General features: G+C 38.9%; 4 protein-coding genes across 4 annotated transcripts; 1 reads left to right on the top strand and 3 right to left on the bottom strand.

Annotated features, from left to right (window-relative positions):
- The first annotated feature begins 222 nt into the window (after positions 1 to 222).
- Positions 223 to 18,687, top strand: LOC116603447 (poly [ADP-ribose] polymerase tankyrase-1). The gene is made up of 33 exons (XM_048729432.1): positions 223 to 458; positions 2,333 to 2,401; positions 2,826 to 2,981; positions 3,854 to 3,949; positions 4,172 to 4,208; positions 4,494 to 4,664; positions 4,991 to 5,057; positions 5,442 to 5,512; positions 5,684 to 5,799; positions 6,035 to 6,156; positions 6,294 to 6,385; positions 6,753 to 6,831; positions 7,177 to 7,354; positions 7,564 to 7,643; positions 7,965 to 8,110; positions 8,481 to 8,547; positions 8,663 to 8,761; positions 9,015 to 9,108; positions 9,265 to 9,311; positions 9,673 to 9,751; positions 10,098 to 10,207; positions 10,508 to 10,630; positions 11,200 to 11,265; positions 11,527 to 11,883; positions 12,517 to 12,640; positions 13,153 to 13,244; positions 13,747 to 13,821; positions 14,040 to 14,096; positions 14,302 to 14,350; positions 14,487 to 14,564; positions 15,235 to 15,343; positions 17,986 to 18,142; positions 18,405 to 18,687. The coding sequence occupies exons 1-33, from the start codon at positions 248 to 250 to the stop codon at positions 18,453 to 18,455; spliced, it is 3,525 nt and encodes a 1,174-aa protein (XP_048585389.1). The 5' UTR covers positions 223 to 247; the 3' UTR covers positions 18,456 to 18,687.
- Positions 18,688 to 19,382: 695 nt separating this feature from the next.
- LOC5519870 (aequorin-2) lies at positions 19,383 to 19,949 on the bottom strand. The gene has a single exon (XM_001639611.1). It carries the CDS (start codon positions 19,947 to 19,949, stop codon positions 19,383 to 19,385), a length of 567 nt encoding a protein of 188 aa, XP_001639661.1.
- A 1,816-nt stretch (positions 19,950 to 21,765) lies between these two features.
- LOC5519789 (mitrocomin) lies at positions 21,766 to 22,332 on the bottom strand. The gene has a single exon (XM_001639610.3). The coding sequence runs from the start codon at positions 22,330 to 22,332 to the stop codon at positions 21,766 to 21,768; it is 567 nt and encodes a 188-aa protein (XP_001639660.1).
- A 1,744-nt stretch (positions 22,333 to 24,076) lies between these two features.
- Positions 24,077 to 27,839, bottom strand: LOC5519788 (60S ribosomal protein L27a). The gene is made up of 5 exons (XM_001639609.3): positions 27,641 to 27,839; positions 27,401 to 27,464; positions 27,246 to 27,321; positions 25,323 to 25,497; positions 24,077 to 24,246 (listed from the first exon to the last, which is right to left on the bottom strand). The coding sequence occupies exons 1-5, from the start codon at positions 27,641 to 27,643 to the stop codon at positions 24,118 to 24,120; spliced, it is 447 nt and encodes a 148-aa protein (XP_001639659.2). The 5' UTR covers positions 27,644 to 27,839; the 3' UTR covers positions 24,077 to 24,117.
- Between the last annotated feature and the right edge of the window lie 14 nt (positions 27,840 to 27,853).

The following is a 27,853-nucleotide window of genomic DNA, read 5'->3' as shown; positions in this document are numbered from 1 at the left end:
TTCATCCCCCCGCCGCGCGTCTTCGCGCGTACTCCCCCTTTCGAACCCGCATCCCGCCTTCCGGTCTCCGGGTCGCCCTGGGTCCTCGAGGATGCTTTATAGCTTGGGCTCTCGGGCTCAGTCTTGTCATCCCATCTAATCTTTCTTAGAGCTGGTTGACAGTGTTGTTGACCGAGCACACGAATATTCCCGCGCGCCGTCCCGCAGAATCCCGCAGCAATGACGTGACGTCACAAGTCGAGTTCCTATGCCTTGTCAAGCCAAGATGGCGTCGAAGAAGCTGGCTTCAAATCCGACTTTCCTCTCGGATCCCGACGTCTGTGAAGGAGGGAGAGAGTTGTTTGAGGCTTGTCGTAATGGAGATGTGTCTAAAGTCCGTAAACTTGTCACTAATAACTCGAATGTGAACGTAAGAGACACTGCTGGTCGAAAATCTTCACCTCTCCATTTCGCCGCTGGTAAGATCTTGTTTGTCGATCTGTGCGAATACTGCCTTCTCTGCGTGTTTCCTATCTTTGACTTGTATTTCACGGTTTATAATTATTTCTTGTCTTGTTGTCTATAGTTTGGTATATTAAGTATAACTCGTAGAGATGTCGTTTGTTTGAAAGGAGCGGTCGATTTGGAATGAGATCACTTGGTAAATTAAGATGATAATTTTTGTGGTTTGTTTAAATAAAGTTCTATAATATCATTCCTTTTTATTTGAAGAAAAAAAGCCTAGGGTATTTACTGATCCTCTATTTTCTCGTTAGATGGGCATTACATTTAATGCCTTTCCTTGTCGAACTTAACACCATACACGCGAAGGGGAAAGGCATTTAAACAATTTATAATATATCATTTAGTCTAAGTTCAATTTTCAAAGCTTCTTTTTCAACATAAAGTAAAAAAAGTAATCAATTTTTTGTATCTTTAGTAACAATTAAAGCAAACCCCCACGCGTAAAAAATATTATTGACGTTTTCCTATGTTTTCCACTAAAATCATAACATGATAAAATGTTTTAGAAACAATGCTTGTTCGAAGTCAGTTAGAGATAAGTGATATCCACAGAATTTTTTTCTTTAGATGGATTACACTTAGAGTGATTTTCATTAATCCGTGAACTACACTTTAGCGTATTACACTTTTTGCGATCTAATTCCATTGTTCTCTTTTGTGTTTTCCTGACTATTACACTTTGACTATCACACTTTGTTTTATGGGTTAATGAAAACCACTCTATCATAAACATTAGGGGCCGGTTGCACAAAGCTTGGATAAGTCTTACCCACCGGTTAAATCCTTATCCAGCAGTTAAAACTTATCGGTTGCACAAAGTCTAATAAAAGTTATTCAGAGGATAAAGTTATCCGGATGATAGAGGTCGAATAGAGTCATATCCACCGAATAAATATGAAGAAAAAACAAAATGGCTTCTAATTTGTTGTCAGAATTTAGATTTATTTCAGACACAGTGCAAGTTGAAACACATGCAAACGACTAATTTTACAGTTGGTAAATTCACAATGTACTAAGAACTTACATGCATCTCCAGCAGGACTGGAATCAATCTATATTGCCCGTTCCGTCCAGAAATGTGACTCCCAAAGATAGGAAGAAGCTAAACACTATTCCCTTTGATCATTCCGTGGTTTACGTGTACTTTGCCTCAATTTAACAGTTTGGTTTCTGGCACTTTTTGAAGTTCTTGCTATCTCTGCCATTTTGTTTGAAGGAAAAACAGTGCACGCTTTGCATATTTACCATGGAAATGGGAAGCCATTTAGTGACAAATGATGGCTATTCAGTGGATAGTTATCCAACATTCTATCCACGCTTTGTGCAACGCTCTTATATCCGACTGATAACTATCCACTGGATAGGGACTTTATCCAGCGGTTAGCGTCTATCCGCCGGATAACTTATTCAGGCTTTGTGCAACTGGCCGTAGATGTTTAGAATTTAGTCTTACTTTTAGCTTGGTGATGGGCGACCCTAAAATGAAGATCAGCAGATGGCGAAGGAATTTTCTCAAGCTTTGTACAAATGTTGTTTGTTTATTTCAAGAATTCAATCCACATTCTTCCCAGGATTTTGGGCCATAATCTGTCAATCTGCATCAACCAATCCGCCTCCACCAATACGCATCCACAAATCCCCATCTTCCAATCCGCATCCACCAATCCCCATCCACCAATCCCCATCCTCCAATCTGCATTTTGTGGTCGGGTCATGGTGTTTGCCCTTATGATTTTTCGCATCATCCTACAAAATCTTGATGTAATTTATTTTTTCCTCCATCTTTCCCAAGCTGCCTTTGCCAACCAGGGATTGCTTGTCTTTTCAGGATTTGGAAGAAAGGAAGTTGTAGAATATCTACTACAATGTGGTGCTGATGTTCATGCGATGGATGATGGTAAGAAAAGTTTATTTATGTATATTGAAATCCTGCTATAGTCACCTTACATGCTGCAAGTTGATTACAGACACCCTGCTATAATAGATACTTAATATAAAGGTTAGAAATACAGTTTTATACACAGAATTATGGTCTTGAGGGTCACTAAAATAACAGTACTGGGGGTAAGTTAGCCATCTGAATACTCTGACCACAGTCAAAACTGATGTCTACATGGGTAAGCAGGCATCCAAACAGACCTACAAAATATGGGAGAATTGTAATCAGAAGAACAGAAGATGGTGGTTATGGACTCAATTTTCCTTGTGAATTTTTATTTGACGGTGATAGGTTTTCTTTTAACTGGCTCAAGCGGAAATGTTTGAACCAGGAATTTGATGTTACTGGCCACCACTTACACTCTGCTGCTTTCATTCCCCAGGTGGACTGATCCCCCTCCATAATGCTTGCTCATTTGGCCATGCTGAAGTTGTCAGGATCCTCCTTTCTCATGGTGCTGATGCTAATGCTAGAGATAACTGGAATTACACCCCCCTTCATGAGGCTGCTGTCAAAGGCAAAGTAGACGTCTGTGTTGGTAAGTCATAAATGACAGCAGGAGTCTTTATATTTCCCTAATAAAATAGAACCTCCATCATGAATATACCACAAATGTCGTATTAGCACCCTGGAAGCTTGCTTTATTTTGTGAAAAGCAAAGGAGGATGTTTTTTTTTAAGTTCTGACTTCACCAGGATAAAGTTCCTGTGGTCACGATGGGATGCCTGTGTTTTCCGTATGTCCTTTACTCTCACGACTCTGATTGGTCGGGAATTGAATGGCGCAAAAGTGGGAACACACACATACTGGAAATTTTCCAACTTCCTCCATTCATTGTTTGCAAAACAAACATGCAATAAAAACCAAAGCTTATAATTTTATAAAACACTGTGAAAATACACAAATATGAGTATGGAAAACAGAGCAATTTGCAAAAAGGAAGGTGAACTTAAAAGGTGAAACCATTCAAGATACCCTGGCAACTGATACAGAACTACGAATTATTGTTGTTTTCAATGCTGAATGGAAAACCTGAAAGGGGATGACTTAACTTTTATAAGTGTTTTTCAGGTTAATACAAACTTTTGTTCATTCTGTTTGTTGTAGAAATTGTCAAAACAATTTGTACAACAGAATTTGCCTGTTCTGTTCCCTCTTATACTGGTATACAGTATTTCTTATTTCATTTTGGATTAAATCAGATTTAAACTTGGCATACTACATAAATAAGATTTAAAATGGAGGCTCTATACCTCCACCATTTTGATAGCCATTTTCCAGTTTTTAATCTTTATTTAGGAGTTTTTATAACTGAGACAGTGAACCAGTCACTAGAGCACACCTTGATATGGAGTTCAGGTGGAAGCTTTGATATCCTGAGATACTGATATCTTGTAATGGCCTGTATAGTATTACTGCAGCATGGGGCGGACCCTAATATCAGAAACACAGATGGCAAGACAGCGTTAGATGTTGCTGAAGCTGCTGCTAAACTGGTTTTAACAGGTACTGTATGTATAACTTGTTAATACATTTGAGGACTTGGGGATCATCGTTATGCAAAATGACTTGGTGATTGTACATGAGGACTTGGGAATCTTTATTAAGTTGAGAATGAATTAAGTGGCACAGTTAAATGTAATGATAATTGTATTCATTGACTATGAGGCCATTTTTGCTGTGATGTTCTTCTCTGAATCTAATGTACGAATAATTTTGTTTCTCTAGGTGATTACAAAAAGGATGAGCTATTAGAAGGGGCAAGGTAAATCAGGAAATATTGAATTAATCCTAACTTTTGGGCATAACAGTACACTGGAACCCGGTAAAATAATATAGAGGCTATAATGGAAAAAAAGTTATAAAAAATGCAAAAAAAAAAAAAGTCAAATTACTTTATTTTGAAATCAATTAAGCAGATTAAACAGAGGTCAACCATTTAAAAACATGTATACAGTTCCTAAGGAAAAATATTGTCCATGTTATTTGGTGTCTAGGTAGATTTCCATGTTGAGCTACCTTTGCTGATGTTCTTCATTGTTTTAAACAGGAGTGGTAATGAAGAAAAGTTGATGTCACTTCTGACACCACTAAATGTCAACTGCCATGCAAGTGATGGTCGCAAGTCAACGCCCCTACACCTTGCGGCAGGTTATAACAGAGTTGGTGTGGTGCAACTGCTTTTAAAGCACGGAGCGGATGTCCATGCAAAAGATAAAGGGTAAGAGAGCCTATTTTTGGATAGCGTCTATGTGTGATTGAGCAGTAATTTAGAACAGTTTTTAAAATAGGGCATCCTTAGCTCCGGTAATAGGTTTCTAGTTTGATCTAGAAACTTTTTCTGAATAAAAACACACTGAAAATTAATCATCTTCTTAACTGCCAACAAAGGTGTCAATCAGATTGGAATTGATATTTAACCAGTTAACGACATAATTTCTCACCAAGGCATATAAGCAGGATAGACTGATCCCCTCGGACCCCTTTCTGGACAACATGCCTAGGGTCTTTGTTTTTTTTTATATAACGTTTTGTTGCTTTTTATAGGGGACTTGTGCCATTGCACAATGCTTGCTCCTATGGACACTTTGAAGTCACAGAACTGCTCATAAAGGTAATGTTCCATGATTAGAGTGAACTGACCAAGATTAGGCTTAGCTTAAGAATAAACAATAGCACCCCCTGAATTTCTCTGTAAAGTCTCTGCATGCAAAAGCGATATGTTAATGGCAAGAAATTTCATGGTACCTGGTTAAGTCGTATTATACAGTTAGCTAAAATATTGAAGTTTTTGATGAAATCTCTTTATTCTCAATGCATTCTTTTTTACAAAGATACCTTTAGATTAATCTTGTTAATGAAATTGATTTTTGAAGTAACCTGGTACTGTTTAGAATGCTGACAAGAGAAGCTCACAGACTATTGCTATCATGAACACAAAGCCCCAGCCATCATCACATTTGATTTAAGTTACTAATTGATATTTGCATCTAAACAGCATGGTGCGAGCGTCAATGCTATGGACCTGTGGCAGTTCACGCCTCTTCATGAAGCTGCATCTAAAGCAAGGTATTTATTTATTTTCTTATTACCTTGATATTTATTACCAAGAGATTTGTATGGTACTTTATTATATGTCAGACATGCATTTATAGCAAGAAAGCTACTTTAATTTTTTTATAAGGTTTTCAAGAGATTTGGTTAGAGGATTTATGTGATGATTGTGTTATATGATTTCAGGGTTGAGGTGTGCGCTCTTTTGTTGGGCCATGGGGCGGACCCCACCCTTCTAAACTGCCATTCCAAGAGTGCAATTGATGCAGCGCCTACCAAGGAATTGCAAGAAAAGCTTTTATGTGAGTTTGATTTGAATTCACCCTGATCTATTCTATTTTTGACTGTGATATATTCTGACAATGTGTATTGTCAATACTATGTTTGACTGAAATATTCTGATGATATGTATTGTCTATGCAGTTGATCAATACTATATTTGACTGTGATATATTCTGATGATATGTATTGTCTATGTAGTTGATCAATACTATATTTGACTGTGATATATCCTGACAATATGTATTGTCTATGTAGCTGAATTCAAAGGGCATCAAATTCTTGAGGCTGCCAAAGGTTGTGATACAGCCAAGATAAAGAAACTGATAACAACAGAGACTATCAACTTTCAGCACCCACTGACCCTGGACACTCCATTGGTAAGTCTTCCTCTTGGTGTCAAGACAGATGGACAGACAGATGCATGGACAGACGGACAGATGGGTGGGCAGATGGAGAGATAGATGGGTGGGCGGACAGACTTAGTTTAACCTGTCATTTTGGTTGTTGCATTCAGCATGTTGCAGTAGCATCGTCCTCACCCAAAAAGAAGGGTGTCATTGAGACTTTACTTAAGAAGGGTGCTGATCCAAACTTACAAAACAAGAGGTTAGTTGTATTGTCATTTAGTTCTTCCATATGGCTCTAGTTCTCTGAGCACAAATGATAGCAGTTTTGTTCTGTTTCCCTGTTTGTTCTTTTGTACTGCAGAAATGTTTGATGACTGAGTGTTTCATAAGCAGATGAAATTGCATGTCTCAGAGCTGTAGCAGGCTTTGAAATATTAGGGGGGTGCATGATACATAAACATTAACAAAACGTTGGGGGGGGGGGGATACAGCCACACCCCTACTGGTCCTTTTCTTATTGTTTTTTTTTTAATATTGGGGGCATGTGCCCCTAGTGCGACACCCTCTGCTATGGCCTTGAGTCTAAAGTGGAATCCTACAGCTCATATTTTTTATGTCTCCTTTAGCTCCTATGCACCTCTACATGTTGCAGCTGAGAAAGGCCTGTTTGAAGCCATGGAGCTGCTGCTCAAACATGGAGCAAAGGTAGCAACAACTCCACACTCCTGCTTATATATATGCTTATATATAATTAACAATCACCTGTGAGCACCTAGCTATACAGGCGTACGAAAATCATGTGGAGGCTTAGAAATATATTGAAATGACTTATTGACTCTCTTGGTTACAGAGTCTAACTAACATTAAATTAATGTTCTTAGGGTCTCTGAGATGTACTCCCTTATCTCATTTATTCTAGCTAAAGTCCTTCCCTATACCTTCATCATGTGTTAACTGAGACTTATTTTCAGCACATCAGTTCCCACCACAAAAATTAGAACAGTACATCCCCGGACTTATTTGTGTTCACAATTTGATTGTTTACTTTAGGTTAATGCCATTGACAGCGCAGGTCAGACAGCACTTCATGTTGCAGCCATTGCTGGCCAAGTCCAAGCATGTCGTGTTCTCATGTCCAATGGAGCAGATCCCACATGCCAGACATTTCAGGGCTATACAGCATTTGAAGTTGCACCAGAACCAGTGCAAAAGGTGTTACATGTCAATGGTAAGGTGTTGTTCATCAAACAGACTTACACTGTGTTTCCTTTAGAGCATCCAACCTAGGTTGAGTAACTGCCCATCCTAGGTTAGATTTGAGGTGTGTGTGAACATGCTCCAAATAGCCACTTCCAGACTTCACAATTTAGTTTTAGAGACCTTGCAATTTAGTTCTTGGAATATTAGTCTTTCTTAGACATTTCCTTTTGTCAACAGAAGAATCTCCGTCCCCTGTGTCCGATGCAGAGAAACAATTATTGGAGGCGGCCAAGACTGGGGATCTGGAGACTGTCAAGGTAGGTAAATGTATAAAATGTTTTTTGACTGCCTCATCACCACTTTTCACCCAGAATGTCCTTACATATTATTTTATTTATTTGATTTAGACTTTTGTGTTCCATTGAACCTTCTCTTTTCTGTTTCTTATTGTTATTATATTGTTGTATTGTTATTATTTTTCTCCTGTTGTAAATGTATTGTAAAATCTATTGATGGCAATTTCTTAACTTCCTGTTTGTTTTCTGTGCTTGTTAGAGTATGTGTATCCAAATCCTTCTTCATAGAACTAGCCACAAGTGATCTTTTCTAACTTCAAGTATATTTTATTTGCTTGTTAGAATCTGTGTACAGCCCAGACAGTGAACTGTAGAGACCTTGATGGCAGGTGCAGCACCCCACTACACTTTGCAGCTGGATACAACAGAGTGCGGGTGGTAGAGTACCTGTTGCTTAATGGTGCTGATGTACATGCCAAGGACAAGGGGTATGCAATTTACCTATGGACAAATCTAGAGCTGTCAATTATTATTGCTGACTTCCACTATCTGACCTGGCCCTTAATGTTACTTAATTAACTTTATGGGTTTGTTGTTTCTATAGGGGGCTGTAAGGGTGTGTGGTGATTGTGGTTCGTCTAGACTGTGCAATTATTTTGGCATGGATTTGCAGATGTTTTAATGTAATAGTGCTGAAATTATGGTGTAGGGTGTTGTAAAGTGTTTTTTAAGGGGTTTTGCAGTTTTTGGCATTTTTCTTTGAAGTTTTGCTCTTTCCATAGCCCTCCCCATACACCCCATATTAACGGTCATTTTAGCTAGAGGGGGACTAAATGTGAGGTTTATCATTTTTTGCAGGGGACTTGTTCCACTGCACAATGCTTGCTCATATGGACATTATGAAGTTGCTGAGTTGCTTGTTAAGGTAAAACATTCTATTTGTTCAATAATTATCAGGAGTACATCTCACTGTTATTAGTTCCAATCACATTGCGAGACTATACCGTATAGGTGCTTGAAGTTTCTGGTATATTTTCCAGCATGGAGCTATAGTAAATGTTGCTGATCTGTGGAAGTTCACACCCTTACATGAGGCTGCTGCCAAGGGGAAATATGAGATTTGCCGGCTCCTCCTCAAGGTGGGCATCCATTAATTGATGAGTAAAAAAATACTTGAAACTTAAGGTATTTGTATAATAAAAGAGCAAGTTTTCAAGTATTTTAAGGTTAAGATGACATATTATAGGAACCCTTCTTTTCACAATTTTTTTTATCAAAAGAGGATTTGGAGGAGGAGTGTTGAGGATCTATCAGTTGATATTCTTTTGAGATGATAGAAACAGTTGGTGTGAGATTGGTTTTTAAGTATTTTCTCATTTTATTCTTCAAAAGCATGGGGCAGATCCACAAAAGAAAAACCGTGATGGCTACACTCCGCTTGACCTAGTAAAGGAGGGAGACTCAGATGTTGCTGATCTTCTGCGTGGTGAGAACACATTCAAATTTGGAATAATTGATGATTGAAAAAAATGGTTTTTTATCCTGTTTCTTTCCTTCTTCCTTACCCCTTTTCACATTTCATTTACTTATGATAACATCTTCCAAGTGAGTCATAGCTAATGGTGTGATTTGTCCATTTTAGGTGATGCCGCACTGCTGGATGCAGCCAAAAAAGGCAACCTGATCAGAGTAGGTAGCTTTGTTATTCCCACACAGCCATGGTCACAAACAAACAATTTTCAATTACCATTACAAAGCCCTACATCAATCAATGTTCAAAATGGGCCAAAAGTGTTTTTGGCAGTGACAACATGGTAAGTGATTGATACACACCCTACATACACCAATGATTTATTATTTTTTCGATTGAAAGGGCTTATGGCTTTTTTGAACTTGATTGTTAAATATATTTAGAATCCCCTTTCTTTTCGCCCACTATTTTTTTACCCTCTTCATTCTCTTTCCTGTAAGGAAAGAAAAGGATCAGGTGATTGACATATTATACTTACTGTATTGTTTTGGACTGTAGCTGACTGTTATTTCCTAACAGATAACGAAGCTTGCAACACCAGAGAACATCAACTGTCGGGACACTCAAGGGAGAAATTCAACCCCACTACACCTAGCCGGTATGTTACCATTGTTTGAAAGGCATAGTCAGTCACACGTTTTTGCTTTTTTTCAGCATTGGAAGACAAATTATATGATAAAAACTCGAAATAGCCAATTAAAAACAATATTAACTAAATTCAATCAAAAATTTTGTAATAGCCCAAGTCAGCCGTTGGAAATGGATGCTTTCTTACACTTGTTTTTTTTGCTAGGAGACAAAATGGCAGCTGTCACAGCCCCTTTCCTTGGGTCAAAACATTCTATGATACCTGATTAGGATTGATGTTTGGTTCAGTAAGGTTACAGGCTCAGATACCAGCCTTACCCTGTCTGCTTTAATGATAAGCTGTTGTTTTTTTTCAGCCGGGTACAATCACCTAGAGGTGGCGGAGTATCTCTTGGAGCATGGAGCAGATGTCAATGCCCAGGACAAGGGTGGTCTTATACCGCTTCACAATGCCTCGTCATATGGGGTAAGAATAAGGGTGGTGTTATACCGCTTCATAATGCTGCATCATATGGGGTAAGGACAAAGGTGGTGTTATACCGCTTCACAGTGCCTCATCATATGGGGTAAGAATAAGGGTGGTGTTATATCGCTTCACAATGACTCATCATATGGGGTAAGAACAAGAAAAGGATTAAAACACCCTACTTATAGGTTAAGGGTGTAAAATATTACACTGTTTGCAAGTATTGCCTATACAATTTCCACAATCAAGCAATTGACAAGAGTTGAAGCTTATATTGGTATCATAATATTTTTTTTTCAGCATGTAGACATTGCTGCATTACTCATCCGCTACAACACAGATGTGAATGCTACGGACCGATGGCTCTTCACACCACTGCACGAGGCAGCACAGAAAGGGAGGACTCAGCTTTGTGCATTACTAGTAAGATACACGTGTTGCTTAACTTGTATGAGAGGCATGGTTTATAAGCCTGTGTTGTTTGGCTTTATACACTTAATTTTCGCGTCACTTTAATTTCGCGATTTTAAAAGATTTGCGAAAATAAAGTGACGCGAAAATTAAACATCTTGTCTATTTAGTCATCTAAATGTGCATATAGTACGGAAAGGGATTGAGTTGGACTAATATTTATGGATTTTTATGAAACTTAATTTAGCCCACGCATCTTTTTGTTACAAATTGTTTCCGTTTTGATGATTACAGCACATTTTAATTCCACTTGTTCTACTTGATTTTATTATCCCAAAATCGCGAAAATAAAGTGTCGCGAAATATCGCCATCTCAAAATCGCGACATTTTGTTGTCGCGAAAATTAAGTGTAGTAAGGTATATGAGAGTCATGGTTTCTAAGACTGTTTTGCTTGGCTTATATGAGAGTCATGGTTTCTAAGACTGTTTTGCTTGGCTTATATGACAGTCATTGTTTCTAAGACTGTGTTACTTGGCTTATATGAGAGTCATGGTTTCTAATCCTATGTTACTTTTGTAGCTTGCACATGGAGCAGAACCTTCTATGAAGAATCAGGAAGGACAATCACCTGTTGATCTAGCGACAGTAAGTACACCTTCACTCTGAATACTACTTCACCCAACAAAGTTGACTCTTGTTTCAAGCCGGGTGCGAACTGGCATAAAAATGCAGCAACACTGTTTTGCCAGTGCAACTCACTCGAATAGATTTGTTAGGCTCTTTAGGGCGGGACTTAATGACAAGCAAATTAAGCATTAAACTATGCTAGGATTATCAAATATATCCCTCTTACACTGTATTTAGATTTCATAATAAACCCATTGTTTTGCTATAACTTGTCTCTAGGCGGAAGATGTGAAGTGTCTTCTTGGAGATGCCATGCTGTCCACACAGACCACCTCGGTGTCAACTGCCCCGGTCGCCAAGGTGCCTGCCCCGGTCACCGCCACTGCAGGTGCTGCCACCCCTGCTACTGGTCCGATATCCGGCATGGCCCCCCTGTCCCAGGCTAACAGCAGTCTCCTAGCAAACAGTCCTGCAGGCCATGGGGATGGAGCCTTCAGTAATCGGTCCGTATCCGAAGCTCAAGGAGAAGCAGTTCGCAGCATATCGGCTGTCCACCCTGGGCTTGATGTCGATGTGGGTCAGTTCTTGGACGGGCTGCAGCTCAACAATTTGAAGGAGATCTTTGAGAGGGAGCAGGTGAGGCTGGTGGCCGTTGCCAAGACATTAATTAAGGGATGAAAGGGGGAGGGGAATAATACAAGATGAAGGGTTGGGATAAACAAATAGATGGCAAAGGGTAGAGAAACAGTAAGGTATGAAAGGGGGGGGGGGGGGACGAAAAATAAATGGGTAAACAAATAGATGGGAAAGGGATAGGGAAACAGAAAAGTATGAAGAAGCTGTTAACGAAAGAGAAATTGGTAAACAAATAGATGGTAATGGGGTAGAGAAACAGAAAAATATGAAGGGGAAGGAAAACGAAATAGCGATGGATAAACAAATAGATGGTTAAAGGGTAGAAAAACAAAAAAATATCAAGGAAAAAAATGAGAGAAAGAAATGGTCGAATGGAGAGTGAAGAAACAGGGTGAGACATTCGTGTAATTTGTTTAGTATCTGGATGTGTGTCTTGGATGTAAAAAGTAAGCATTATGACAGATGTTTCACTAACACCTTTTACTCACATCTGATGGTATACCTTTCGGACCCATTTACAGTACACAATTTAGTGAAAATTAGACATCCAAGCTTAATGAAATTACTTTCTTTTTTGCTGCCTCACACCCGGGTAGAAATGCTGATTGAGGTATTTAATTAACACCGTTATAGATATCCTGGGATGTTCTGGTGGACATGGGGCACGAGGAATTGAAAGAGATTGGTATCCACGCGTATGGCCATCGCCATAAGATCCTGAAGGCTGTCAAGGAGAAGATCTCGGGCATGGGGCTAGGTAAGATTTTGACTCAAGTTCAATAAAGCCAAAGTTTATCTTCCAATTATCACCTCTGCCAATTGGCTGATCTTACAAAACATCACTATGTTACTACTACTATAACTGTTACTCTCAATAAGGCCAAAGTTTATCTTCCAATTATCACCTCTGCCAATTGGCTGATCTTACAAAACATCACTATGTTACTACTACTATAACTGTTACTCTCAATAAGTCCAAAGTTTATCTTCCAATTATCACCTTTGCCAATTGGTTGATCTTACGAAACACCGCTATGTTACTACTACTATTACTGTTACTATGTCACTATGTTGCTTTAAAATTTTGTGAGCGGCAATGGTGGAGACTGCAATACAGAATTTATTTTTGGATTTAACAGCAATACGCAACAGTATAATTACCACTCGTCTTTAGCAATGAAAGTACAATGTTTCCTCAAGGTAACTAAACTAGGCACAATGTGATCAGCTCACATATAATCGATTTAATCTTGTTATCGCCTATCGTAGGTCTTGGCCCTTTCTCGACGTCTCAAGTACAAGGTTCTGTCATCCAAGAGTTATCCATGGTAGACAAGGACTTTGCCTCTGTCGCGGATGAGGTACTCTTATTCTTCTCATTTATAAATTCGGCAAATAGAGTTAATAACAAAGTTTCTATGTATTTAAAGAACAGTATCAGAAAAAAAAGAAAAAAAAAGTTAATGTTTTCACTATGGTGTGTTATGGTTTATTACTGCCACTTGCAGCCAAAGACTGAATTGCCAATAATACACCCTTGAAAAAAAAACAATAAAAATAACAATGACTAAACACTCGGTACGACTGGTACAGGAGCAAGTACAGAGAACCTCTTTGTTTGGGCAGATAATTTTGTGTTTGGCCCTGAGCTTAGTGTAGTATTGTGGATTTAAACTATTTGGTCATGAATTGCAGAACAGATGCGATTCCATGCTTAATATCTTTAGAAATATGACACCATTTAGCGCCTCTTTGTATTTAAACTTTACTGCCTCCTGCAAAGGTGCTCCAAGCGAGGCGTTCTTATAGCAGATGTTCCACTCAACTTCCTTTCTGATCATGTCTGTTTTGTGCTGTCTATAGATGCAGTCGACCATTGTTGAGCACAGAGACAGCGGTACTGCGGGTGGCGTCTTTACATCCTACACCATCCTCAAGGTAGCACATCAATATACCTTGGTCCTTGCCCTCCCGCGCCACCCTGAAATTAGGCTATTGTATATCACCGTATGCTTGATCCATAAGCATTTACACATCGTTGTTTGTATTGTGGTGTTTTAACCTCTTACACCATACTCGATGTAGAAAGTATATTATCATTTATCACAGTATCAGGTTTGTTTGACCCATTAACACTATCTCCGTGTGTATTGCAGATAGAGCGAGTGGTCAACACCAAACTTTGGGAGAAATATGTTTACAGGAGAAGAGAGGTTGGTGTTAGTTTTGTATCTGTTTTGTATCTTTTGTATTTGGAAGCTTTTTCACATTTTAAAACTCTTCATATACCTTATACCCTTCTCTGTTTCTTTGTTATAATAATCATTATCGTCATCGTCACCATTTTTACCATCATAACTTGTTTTTGCCAAAGACGATGGTTGGAATATGTCATTAATCTTGACCTCGTGCGTCTAGATTGCAGATTCCAACCACAACCATGCGAATGAAAGGATGCTTTTCCACGGTAAGTAGCAATACATCTCATTGTTAGAAAGAGTGGGGCTCTTCTGGAAAGGATGCTTTTCCACGGTAAGTAGCAATACATCTCATTGTTAGAAAGAGTGGGGCTCTTCTGGTTGACTTGTATCGCTTCATTTCAGGTTCACCATTCATTAATGCCATCGTACAAAAAGGATTCGATGAGCGCCATGCATACATCGGGGGCATGTTCGGAGCAGGTATGAAAGAAATGAATAAACCATGTAATCAGGTTACATAATTGCATTTTCGGAGCATGTATGAAAGAAATTAATAAAGCATGTTAATCAGGTTACATCATTGCATTTTCGGAGCAGGTATGAAAGAAATGAGTAAACCATGTAATCAGGTTACATCATTGCATTTTCGGAGCAGGTATGAAAGAAATGAATAAACCATGTAATCAGGTTATATCATTGCATTTTCGGCACAGGTATGAAAGAAATGAATAAACCATGTAATCAGGTTATATCATTGCATTTTCGCATTAGGTAATGAAAGAAATGAATAAACCATGTAATCAGGTTATATCATTGCATTTTCGGCACAGGTATGAAAGAAATGAATAAACCATGTAATCAGGTTACATCATTGCATTTTCGGAGCATGTATGAAATACATGAATAAAACATGTAATCAGGTTATATAATTGCATTTTCGGAGCATGTATGAAATACATGAATAAAACATGTAATCAGGTTACATCAGGGGCATGTTCGGGATAGATATGAATGGGATTAATAGAATAATATAGTCTTGCGTCTGTAACTATCAATCCACCATATATATATTATGCTTGTTTGGATATATTTGCGGTCTTTTTACATTTACTTTTTGTCCTTGTTAAGTGATATTTATTGTGTGTTTCAGGTATTTATTTCGCTGAGAACTCTTCCAAGAGTAACCAGTATGTGTATGGTATCGGCGGTGGCTCTGGCTGCCCGACTCACAAAGACCGGTCCTGCTACTCGTGTGAACGGTGAGTACTCTTTCTCTATGAAAGAGCCAATTTATCATAGCTTTGTTGTCTTATCTTATTCATATACCCAGTACCAAGGCGACATTTGACATCCTTTTCCTGTTATCCTATCCATCTACCCAATACCAAGGCGACATTTGACCTCCTGCTCCTATCCATATAATTAATACCAAGGCGACATTTGACATCCTTTTCCTGTTATCCTATCCATCTACCCAATACCAAGGCCACATTTGACCTCTTGCTCCTATCCATATAATTAATACCAAGGCGACATTTGACATCATTTTCCTGTTATCTTATCCATCTACCCAATACCAAGGCGACATTTGACCTCTTGCTCCTATCCATATAATTAATACCAAGGCGACATTTGACGTCATTTTCCTGTTATCCTATCCATATACTTAATATCAAGGCAACATTGACATCCTTTTCATGTTATCTTTTCCATTTACCCAATATCAAGGCGACATTGACATCCTTTTCCTGTTATCTAATCCATCTACGCAATACCAAGGCAACATTGACATCCTTTTCCTGTTATCTAATCCATCTACCCAATACCAAGGCGACATTTGACCTCTTGCTCCTATCCATATAATTAATACCAAGGCGACATTTGACGTCATTTTCTTGTTATCCTATCCATATCCCCAATATCAAGGCGACATTTGACCTTTTGGTCCTATGCATATACTTAATACCAAGGCGACATTTGACATCCTTTTCCTGTTATCCTATCCATCTACCCAATACCAAGGCGACATTTGACCTCTTGCTCCTATCCATATAATTAATACCAAGGCGACATTTGACGTCATTTTCTTGTTATCCTATCCATATCCCCAATATCAAGGCGACATTTGACCTTTTGGTCCTATGCATATACTTAATACCAAGGCGACATTTGACATCCTTTTCCTGTTATCCTATCCATATACTTAATATCAAGGCAACATTGACATCCTTTTCATGTTATCTTTTCCATTTACCCAATATCAAGGCGACATTGACATCCTTTTCCTGTTATCTTATCCATCTACGCAATACCAAGGCGACATTTGACATCCTTTTCCTGTTATCCTATCCATATACTTAATATCAAGGCGACATTGACATCCTTTTCCTGTTATCTAATCCATCTACGCAATACCAAGGCGACATTTGACCTCTTGCTCCTATCCATATAATTAATACCAAGGCGACATTTGACGTCATTTTCCTGTTATCCTATCCATATACTTAATATCAAGGCAACATTGACATCCTTTTCATGTTATCTTTTCCATTTACCCAATATCAAGGCGACATTGACATCCTTTTCCTGTTATCTTATCCATCTACCCAATACCAAGGCGACATTTGACCTCTTGCTCCTATCCATATAATTAATACCAAGGCGACATTTGACGTAATTTTCCTGTTATCCTATCCATATACTTAATATCAAGGCAACATTGACATCCTTTTCATGTTATCTTTTCCATTTACCCAATATCAAGGCGACATTGACATCCTTTTCCTGTTATCTAATCCATCTACGCAATACCAAGGCAACATTGACATCCTTTTCCTTTTATCTAATCCATCTACCCAATATCAAGGCGACATTTGACCTGTTGGTCCTATCCATCTACGCAATACCAAGGCGACATTGACATCCTTTTCCTGTTATCTAATCCATCTACGCAATACCAAGGCAACATTGACATCCTTTTCCTGTTATCTAATCCATCTACCCAATATCAAGGCGACATTGACATCCTTTTCCTGTTATCTAATCCATCTACGCAATACCAAGGCAACATTGACATTCTTTTCCTGTTATCTAATCCATCTACGCAATACCAAGGCAACATTGACATTCTTTTCCTGTTATCTAATCCATCTACGCAATACCAAGGCGACATTGACATCCTTTTCCTGTTATCTAATCCATCTACGCAATACCAAGGCAACATTGACATCCTTTTCCTGTGATCTTATCCATCTACGCAATACCAAGGCGACATTGACATCCTTTTCCCGTCATCCTATCCATCTACCCAATATCAAGGCGACATTTGACCTGTTGGTCCTATCCATCTACGCAATACCAAGGCAACATTGACATCCTTTTCCTGTTATCTAATCCATCTACGCAATACCAAGGCAACATTGACATCCTTTTCCTGTTATCTTATCCATCTACGCAATACCAAGGCGACATTGACATCCTTTTCCTGTTATCTAATCCATCTACGCAATACCAAGGCGACATTGACATCCTTTTCCTGTTATCTAATCCATCTACGCAATACCAAGGCAACATTGACATCCTTTTCCTGTTATCTAATCCATCTACGCAATACCAAGGCGACATTGACATCCTTTTCCTGTTATCTAATCCATCTACGCAATACCAAGGCGACATTGACATCCTTTTCCTGTTATCTTATCCATCTACGCAATACCAAGGCGACATTTGACGTCATTTTCCTGTTATCTAATCCATCTACGCAATACCAAGGCGACATTGACATCCTTTTCCTGTTATCTTATCCATCTACGCAATACCAAGGCGACATTTGACCTGTTGGTCCTATCCATATACTTAATACCAAGGTGACATTGACATCCTTTTCCTGTTTACCCCCTAGGCAGCTACTCCTGTGTCGTGTGGCTCTAGGCAAGCCATTCTACCAGTTCTCTGCCGTCAAAATGGCGCATGCTCCCCCCGGACACAACTCGGTTATCGGTCGGCCAAGCTCGGGTGGGCTTTCCTTTGCCGAGTACGTCATCTATCGGGGAGAACAGGTCAGTTCGAGGCACCCCCTTGTACCTTTTTATTGAATGATTTCCAGCACGCGAAATCTTCTTATGTCACGGAATGGAAGGTTGGAAAGCAATGTTGTGCAAAATTGAACTACTCTTGAGGCAGCAAATTGCGCCTAAACTCAGTCAGTCACAGGCTTCAGGCGTAACATCGCCTATTAATATGTAATTACTTTCCCGCGCTTTCTATCACCACTTTCCCGCCTTTTCCTAACTGAATACTATTATGTGATTGGTTTTCCAGGCTTACCCAGAATACCTCATCACCTACAAAATCAACAAACCAGACACGTGACCTCGAAGAAGAACCCTAGTTTTTTTTCACTTTATTGTACAGTGTAGATAGTGTAAAATATTGACATTAGGATTAGAATACAATCAATTATATACGAATCACAAATTAATGCAAGCGCCAATTTTTTTAGAAAATGTTATTTACTGATGCACACGGGCGGCGGGACCAAGTTAGCTATGTGAAGCGAGCGACTCCTTGCTAATAGACCTGAAATAAATCTTGCAACAACTAACGGGATTTATTAAGAGTTGTCTATCATCTTTTGAATGTTGGTCATTCTACGTAAGGTCATCACATATGGAAGCGAGCGACTCCTTGAACCTGAAGTAAATATTGCGAACAACTGACAGTATTTATTAAGAGTTGTCCATCATCTTTAAAATCTTGGTCATTCTGCGTAAGGGTCATCACATAAGAAATTTTAATTCCTTATGGGGGGTGTACAATCATAGACATTGAATCATTAGCAAATACATCGCGAACTGCACAGGCCGACTAAAACCCATCAGAGAAAGTTCTTTGCATGAAGCTTTTGCAAAACAAATTTCGTGACGTGCCTGTCATGTCAAGAAATATCTCCCGTGCATAACAATTCACCTTATCTATCACTTCAGGGAGAAATAGCTCACATGCATAACAATTCACCTTATCTATCACTTCAGGGAGAAATAGCTCCCATGCATTACAATTCACCTTATCTATCACTTCAGGGAGAAATAGCTCCCATGCATAACAATTCACCTTATCTATCACTTCAGGGAGAAGAATTTGAAAAAAAAAATAATGATAAAACATGTAGTGAAGGAAGTCTTAATCTTATCTGTTCATTGTGTTATTTATTGTCAGAATTAAAATTCTTCCGCTCAATTAATAAAATAAGCCCCCTTTGGAGAAGTCAGGCAGGCTTTTTTCTTAGTGACGTTTCCTTTAATTTGTATACGCTCCAGCCATCAGCATGCCTCCGGTCTTATCATCCGCTGGGTTGAACCAGAAGTTGAAGCTGTTCTTAATCAGCTCACCTCTATCTAGCTTGCCATTTTGTTTTAAATCTGCATTATCCGACCACACCTTTGCCGCTTTCAATTCCGTCTTGACCGCTCGAAAAAACTTCTCCAGCTCATCTTGAGTCACATATCCTAGGTTGTCTTCGTCGAGCACGTCGAAGAAGGCATTCATCATACGAGTAAAAGGCGTCTTCTCTCCTTTTCGCTGTCTTCCCAGCTCTTCACGGCCTGCCTTCATCATTCCATGGACAAACTGTTCCCTTGTTAGCTCAGCACCGGGCACAAAACCAACCGTTGCCCAAAATTCCTGAATGCTAGATCTGAGCTCTTTCCACTTGGCGTCTGTCGCTTGACACATCGGCTCCAGGTCGTTCGCCCATCGCATGAACTCGCTCAAGTCCAGGCGACCGTTCTTGTCAGGCACGACGGAGTCGAAATACGCTTCGTGTCTTTTGGCCAAAACGGCCTCTTCGTTTGAATCAGTCGCCATCTTGTATTAGTAAATCCCTGGGTTCTTGTATCGCTACTTGTACTAGGGAACTGACTATTTATCGCGGTGTGCAACTGTTATATTCATGCTAATGGTATTGTGAAGTGCTTATTTGTTATTGAATGTTACGTCACGAACGCTTAAATCGTCCAATAAATTAGGCATTTAATTTCCAGTCTTTGTCTAGATTAAGTATGGCCGCCCCTTTAATGCTCCTAAAAAAGTGAATTCCATTCAACCATTCTACTCAAGGAATCGGAATGGAATATTCAACCAACACTTATTCGTTTTCTGTTTTGCTCGCGTGACTGTGGTATCAAAATAGTTTTGTTAATCCGATTATTGATGTGGAAAACACACTCTTTTTTTATAAGAACCTTTTTTAATGGAGCCTCCAGCCGTAGATTTCACCAAAAGTTAAGAACATGCTAAGAACATGCCGAGGCTCAGATAGCAGAAAAAAATTCTTTTTTTAGTCCCGAGGCGTTCTAAAATGCAGAATCAAATTGTGCTCATAGTAACAACCTTATTATTGCTTTTGATCTTTAGTGTAACTCTCTTATTCTTATTTGTGGAAATCCATTTCTACTTTTTTGTTATCGCATGAAACGGAAGGAAGAAATAGAAGTGGAAAAGTTGTTCTTAGATAAATGCTAATTGACATCAGCAGCTTTATTTACTACACTCTTTTTTTATAAGAACGTCTAATTTTCAGTTGCGGCTGGACCGTTCTTATTTTGGGGGCATTTCAAGCCTTAATATGTTCTTAAATGTTATAAAAATGTAATACCCAATGAATCATGAGGAAGAGAATTTCACAAATGAGCAAGCAATAGTATATAAGGTTGTTATTATAAGCACAATTTGTTTCTGCATATTAAAAAGCATCAGGACTAAAAAAAGCAATATTTTTTTGCTATGTGAGCCTCGGCATGTTCTTAGCATGTTCTTAAAATTTGGTGAAATCTCAGGCTGGACGTTTTCATAAAAAAAGCGTATTGCCAAAAAGCTTCTGACATTGACTCGGACACTCGAACGCGAAGCGAAATTCGGAATATCCGTTTCATAGCGCGAAAATCGCTATACAGTGATTTGGAGAATGCTATAAAAGTATATTCTGATTAAATAATTCCATATTGACTGTGTGGTTGGCTGTAGTATTAAAAAAAAACATGCGATAACTGTCTGAATCCTTATCAACATAATTAGCATGAAAATAAAAAAACTGCAAACTCTCACAAAGGAAAAAAATTCATGCACGTCTTGGAGACAAGAAAAAAAAAAGATGCATGACTTGAACTTCCCCAACCTTTTCCTTTTTCTAATGGTCCGTCTCTGAACTTGAATCTTATTTTGCGAAGTGTATCGAAAATGACCTGATTAAATGCTATAAGCGCATTTGACGTAGCAGCCCAAGGAGGGGGTTAAACCTCCAACTCGCCCTCTCTCCGTGGGCCCGCAATTGCAGATAATCATATAAAAACAGGAAACAGGTAACGTTATAACATACATCATATACATTGAACAACCTTCTTAAAAATGCACTCTCAGAAAAAAAAAGCCCTTGTCCTAAACATAGCCCCATACATTTGTATTTATTTATGCCGTGTGTTGATTGCGTTTTCTCCGTAAAGGTACACCAATCTCTCTTGCAGTAAAAACGCTAAAAAAAACCTCCATGATTGTGAATGAGCACTAATACGTGTATCACATTATTTTCTATAGTATTATTTTCTAAGTAACACCCTTGCCCTTAAGTGCTCAGATAAGTCCCTGTTGGTATAGTCAAACTTTTTCTTTTCAAGGTTGATTCGCCTCAAGTTGTATAAGCTCCAGCCATCAACATGCCTCCGGTCTTATCCTCCGCCGGGTTGAACCAGAAGTTGAAGCTGTTCTTGGTCAGCTCACCTCTATCTAGCTTGCCATTTTGTTTTAAATCTGCATTATCCGACCACACCTTTGCCGCTTTCAATTCCGTCTTGACCGCTCGAAAAAACTTCTCCAGCTCATCTTGAGTCACATATCCTAGGTTGTCTTCGTCGAGCACGTCGAAGAAGGCATTCATCATACGAGTAAAAGGCGTCTTCTCTCCTTTTCGCTGTCTTTCCAGCTCTTCACGGCCTGCCTTCATCATTCCATGGACAAACTGTTCCCTTGTTAGCTCAGCACCGGGCACAAAACCAACCGTTGCCCAAAATTCCTGAATGCTAGATCTGAGCTCTTTCCACTTGGCGTCTGTCGCTTGACACATCGGCTCCAGGTCGTTCGCCCATCGCATGAACTCGCTCAAGTCCAGGCAACCGTTCTTGTCAGGCACGACGGAGTCGAAATACGCTTCGTGTCTTTTGGCCAAAACGGCCTCTTCGTTTGAATCAGTCGCCATCTTATAAGAAAGTCAAGAGTCGCTATACTTTGTTGGACTTGTGGGGCCTCTTATACCCGTGAAGCGCTAGATGTCTTATTGTTACGCCGCAGGGCGGCGAAATATCGTGCTTCCAGTCTAGACCCGTTTTAACAGAACTCACGGAATTCGCTAACCTTAACAGCTGGAGCTTTATTCCTCATAGAACACTGCAGTTTCAATCTGCCATTTGTTGGGCCTCTTCTATACCCGTGAAGCGCTACATGTCTTATTGATATTACGCCGCAGGGCGGCGAAGAATCGTGCTTCCAGTCTAGACCCGTTTTAACAGAACTCACGGAATTCGCTAACCTTAAAAACTGGAGCTTTATTCCTCATAGAACACTGCAGTTTGAATCTGCCATTTTCCTTTTTAATCTATTATGTATAATAGTTCTGCTATTAATTTGTTTTTGTTAATTTATCCAAATGGCTTAATTTGACACAGAGCTCTAAAAATGTTCTCATCTTATTTTTCTCGTACAGCATGGAGTCCATTTAGTGTTATAGTCCTATCAGTGTAATAGGACTTCATACATGAACCTACACGGAGGGTATATCGGAACTTTTGAACCCATTTTGGTCTTAATTGGATAACAGCATGATTCCTATTACATTTTCAATTTCTGTCTGTTGTCTAAGTAGCAAGCCGCCTTATTCTTATTCAGTATTTTTACATCATTTGCAATTGAAAAAAAGTTTAGTAGGATTGTTTGTGCTTCCTTTCTTACGAGGTTTTTAGTACCCTTGGAATCATGTCAAATGAATCACAAGATTTCTATCAAAGATGAGTTGATAGCAATGGGTAGTCAGGCTTCGCTAGGATCCAAACAGTGCATACCCTCCTGCTCAGAGCTTTCTGTATCGCTCGTTTACTTCTTCTCCATACCAATGTGGAGCAATTTGCTCCATGCTTCGTTCATACTTTGCCGAGTATTTGCGGGCCGCTTGTTGCATAGCTTTTCAGGCTAAAATCGTCGCTTGGCTGTTCTAAATAGTCGTGGAAGTGTTTTAAAGCCAGAAACTTGTTATTAAGGCTAAAAATCGAGAAGACTGGAGACAGCCGTGCAGCTAGTTTTTTTTCCTCCTTCACCGGAAGCCGTGCAAGTAGACACAGCGTTTTTATCAAGTTGAACCAGTAAAACTTAATAAGATTGTTATATGCCAAATTTCATAATTATTTTTCGAAAAAAGTCTACGGATTCAAATGGGTGAATTACAGTGTATTACTACTGAATAAACCAAAAATTATTTCATGGGATTTTGGAAACCACTCTAAGCATTGGAATTATATGGGAGAAGTTACAAAAATCGTTTGCGTCCGGAATTGGGGCCAGTTGACCGGGATTAGGGCAAATCAGTGACACATACTTTTCGAGCACGGCGCCCTAAACTTAAAACAATATGTTTATATATTATAAGTATTTTATTAAGTAAAGGTCCAATCTTGTCACTGGCAAAATATCAAGTGTTCTTTTTATTGCTAAAAAGTTAAGGTGCTAAATGCAAAAACCGTCCGTAATTGGGGCAACACACTGTATAACAAATCACACTTCAAGTTTTGGTATTTTATAATGAAATCTTTACCAAACGCAAAAAAAAAATCCACATCATATTCACAGACCCCTGCCCCTAAAAAAACAATGCTGGATCCTGGAGCATTGCAAATTAGCAAAGCACTGCTCATTGCAACGAGGACACCCCAAAATATAAACAAAACACTTTATAGGAGGGTATTTGTTTATTCATTTATACAGGACAAGAAGTCTAGGCCATCAAAACACAGGCACCACCAACAGCTTTAATTTTATCTTCTGCTCTTCGGCTAAAGAACTTGGCTTTGACGATAACGGGCTGCTTGGGGAGAAGTCCCTTGCCCAAAACCTTGTAATAACCCTACAACAGAATAAATGGGGTCAACATTTAAAACTACCCTCAAATAAGATCATCGTGATTAGGTGTTTCATAACCAATATGTATTTTTATTGTATGTTTTTTCACAACATGGTTAGAAGAGGAGACAGGTTTGGAAACCTGGCGAACTTCTTTGAAGTGTGTCTGCACAAGTCAAGCGTACAGTACAGGATAATATATGGAGTAAACGAAGAATAGTTGCTTTTTGCATGGATACTGCACATCGATTTTTCAACACTCAACAGTATTGATGCAGATTTCTATAATTGCTATCATGCTTGACGTGTAAGCTTGCTGAGATTGATCCATAGAGCCCTTAATCTCTAGAACATTTTAGCCCCACTCGACACTTGAACAAAACATACATGGCGGTATAAATTTTCTAGGACTGTAAAAAAACATGCAAAGGAATAAAAGCAAAGTAATATAAAAAATCAGCAATTTGTGTCCGAATACGCATATTTTGAATTTAGTCCATATGTTTTCTTGTACTGTACGCTTGGTTTGTGCAGGGTTGTAATCATGTGATAGGTTGGTTTAACATCAGAGAGCACCTAATGTTTTTTGTCCTTTGAAGTTCGCTAGGTTCCCTAACCATCTCCCTCTATGTTCACATCTGCTTTGAATAGTGATCTAACTATTTCACATTCAGGAATTTCATAGCATAAAATTAGCATGCACAGGAGACTGGAAGAACATATAAGTCAGAAAACAGGTTATTTTTCTATTTTCTGCAAACTTCATTGTGGTTATTCTATAAAAAAATTGTAGTTGATTGGTGGAGAGCATTGTATGTACATTAAAACTGTCCATACTTTTGTTTCACGGCTGAAATATACCACAATAATTATATACATACATTCTGTGCTGTAAATTGAACTCACCAAAGTTTTTCACAGTTGACAGGACCACATATTATTACAGTTACACTTAGATGCATATTACATCAAATATTGCTATAACAAGGTTTCACTGTATCTAGGACCTCTGCAGTGTCTAGGACCTTTGTTTCTCAGAACCTGTAAGAAAATGTAACAGACTGGGCATTTAACACTTACAGCTTTGACAACGTCAATCACTGGGACAGGCCCATCCTTTTTGTTCTTGTAGTTCTGTCTGGTCTGCTCGCTGACCAGTGACCACACTTTGTCCAGGTTGATGGATGGCTTGTGGTACGCATTCCTTGTCAAGTGAAAGTGACGCATACCGACCTTTCCAAAATAACCAGGATGGCTGGCAGGGAAAAAAACAGAAATAAATTAGTTATATGTTAATATCAATGCAGTGTCGAACATTTGCAGTTTTGTTTTTCATTGTTTTGTTTTTTGTACACAATGAATATTCAATGTGTAAATAAATGAAGCACAACTAACTAGATTTAGTATTTGATGTGTTAGGACTAACTATAAGGCAACAGATACAACAGCGTTCAAAATAGAGGCCGGCTGCGGGCGAGAGCCTCCCGAGGTCGACCAATCACAGGCACGCTTCCCGAACAATGCACCAAAAATGTGTTGGCTAGAGATCAAATATGGCATCTAGCGTGAACAACTTCTTATTCGAACGGCTAATTCCCGACATCCTTTCAGAGGTAAAAAACACGTTTAGAGTGTCTTCATTGAAGCCAGAACAGCTTTTGTACGTACTTAACATACCGCCAATATTTCCAACCCAAAGGACACTGACATTCTAGTCAAGGGAAAAGCGAAGATCTTGCTCAAGTCATTCGGCAGTAAAGCGGTGAAGCTATTACTTTGCACCGAAGTTTAAGCTTACAGCTTAAGCTTTCCGAGTATAGAAGGCTAACCCATTTTTCTCTCGTAAATTACTAAAGACCAAGCTGGCGAAACGGTAAACTATATCTAAACACGTAAGATTTTCCACAGTGATTTGCCCCCAAAAAAGATTGATCGATGACAGCTTTTGACATCTTTAATCCCCAGGGACCCAGGCGCTGTCGTCTGTCATGACGGCTTTTTTTGCCAAGTTCGTTCCTTACTGTTCCCCAGGGGTTATTTTTCTAGCGAGTGAAACGTTAGAGCAAAATACCCCTGGGTTTCCAAGGATGGTTACCCCTCCATGACAAATGATACATAAAGCTAAGTTAAAAAAAGCTATAGACAATGAATTATACAGCTACAGTGCTATGCATGTACTGTTTGAATAGTAGGCCGTACATCTCCATGTGTTCCACCCAGAAACAAAGAAACATTTACTTTGAAAACTTTACTCAAAACTCTTTAAAGTAAATATCTTATTGTCTTCATTTGCTTGGGCCATATGAGAACTTATGAAGCCTCAAATTTATCACCATTTTATGGCCTAACTTAGCTCTTCGTCCATAAATTAAAACAATGGAAAATCACCACCACTGCAATAACAGAATGGTGCAGGCAATTGGACAATAAAAGCTATGTTCCACTACAGGTATTTCACATATGGAAAATGAAGAAACATAATTGTTGTATAAGCTGTGTTTGTGCAGTAAGTGGTATTGATCCACAAGGCAATAAATAAATGCAACTATAGGGAAACCGGCTCTATGCCAGTGTAAGAACCTTTGTAATGCGTCACAAAAGCTTTTTTTGTTTGGTAGAACAAACCACGATGAAAACAGAGCCGAATAGAAAGGTATCCTCTGGGAATGGTTCTTACACTGGATAAAACCTGGAAACCAGGCTGAAGGAGGCAAGCATTCTATAGCATTATACAAGAAACTTGAAAAAGTGAGTTATGGCAAACAAAAATCAACCAAACTACTATTAACAGTCAATGAACATGCACATTATCTATGTTAGAAAGTTCAGTCTGTTAGACGTTCAAACTTACTTGCAGTTATCTCATCATAATAATTCCATGTTTCACCTTCTCATATTATATAGTCAAAATTTTGTGAGTAATGCAGATATTCAGTTGAAAGCAAATATGTTATGTTTCTATAAACATAAATAACAAAAAATATGGATAACATATTAGCTTACTATTTATCGAAGTTGATTCGATGGTGATGTTGTCCACCGGCGTTTCCGCGACCACCAGGATGCTTACGATGCTTTCCTGGAGATAATTCATAGGGTATACACTATGAGCATTATAAAACATTTCTTTAAATATTATTCAGACATCCAGTACTTACCGACACGACCGTGACCATGGCTCACATGGCCTCGTAGCTTCCTCGTCTTTTTAAGTCGAGCCGTCTAAAACAAAAGGCAAAAACCATGTTCTTATGAGCTAGTAGGTCAAAATACAAAGCTGAATAGCAAGACGAATAATGTATTTTACTGATCAGCATCACAACATTTTTAGAAAGTAAAATAAAAAGCCGATGGTAACGGATTTGAACACGGTAACTCTTTAGATGCTTTTCACCCACCATTTTGGAAACCTGAAGAGGGAGAGAGAACGAAACTGCGCAGACTCGACCCCGAGCCCCTGCGCGGTTTCTTCTGCCACTCGGCTGGAGACCTAGGTAGGAAAAGTCAAAATTTGTGCGAAACGCATTTTTATTCTTTACTCTATTTGTAAATTTTTGTCGGGGCGGACAATTTAAAAGGAATGCGCTATGGATATCAATACCCTGTCACTG

This window comes from Nematostella vectensis, chromosome 6 (assembly GCF_932526225.1).
Source record: "Nematostella vectensis chromosome 6, jaNemVect1.1, whole genome shotgun sequence".
In the NCBI taxonomy this organism is placed as follows: Eukaryota; Metazoa; Cnidaria; class Anthozoa; order Actiniaria; family Edwardsiidae; genus Nematostella; species Nematostella vectensis.
This window is presented reverse-complemented; position numbering and strand designations above follow the sequence as displayed.

Coding starts and splice junctions, on each gene's coding strand:
- LOC116603447 (XM_048729432.1), top strand. CDS start 248: ATGCCTTGTCAAGCCAAGATGGCGTCGAAGAAGCTGGCTTCAAATCCG. Junction 2,982..3,853: donor CAAAGTAGACGTCTGTGTTG/GTAAGTCATAAA, acceptor TGGCCTGTATAG/TATTACTGCAGCATGGGGCG. Junction 5,513..5,683: donor GAAGCTGCATCTAAAGCAAG/GTATTTATTTAT, acceptor ATATGATTTCAG/GGTTGAGGTGTGCGCTCTTT.
- LOC5519870 (XM_001639611.1), bottom strand. CDS start 19,949: ATGGCGACTGATTCAAACGAAGAGGCCGTTTTGGCCAAAAGACACGAA.
- LOC5519789 (XM_001639610.3), bottom strand. CDS start 22,332: ATGGCGACTGATTCAAACGAAGAGGCCGTTTTGGCCAAAAGACACGAA.
- LOC5519788 (XM_001639609.3), bottom strand. Junction 25,498..27,245: donor CGAATCAACTTCGATAAATA/GTAAGCTAATAT, acceptor TTTCCCTGCCAG/CCATCCTGGTTATTTTGGAA. Junction 24,247..25,322: donor TGATTGACGTTGTCAAAGCT/GTAAGTGTTAAA, acceptor ATTCTGTTGTAG/GGTTATTACAAGGTTTTGGG.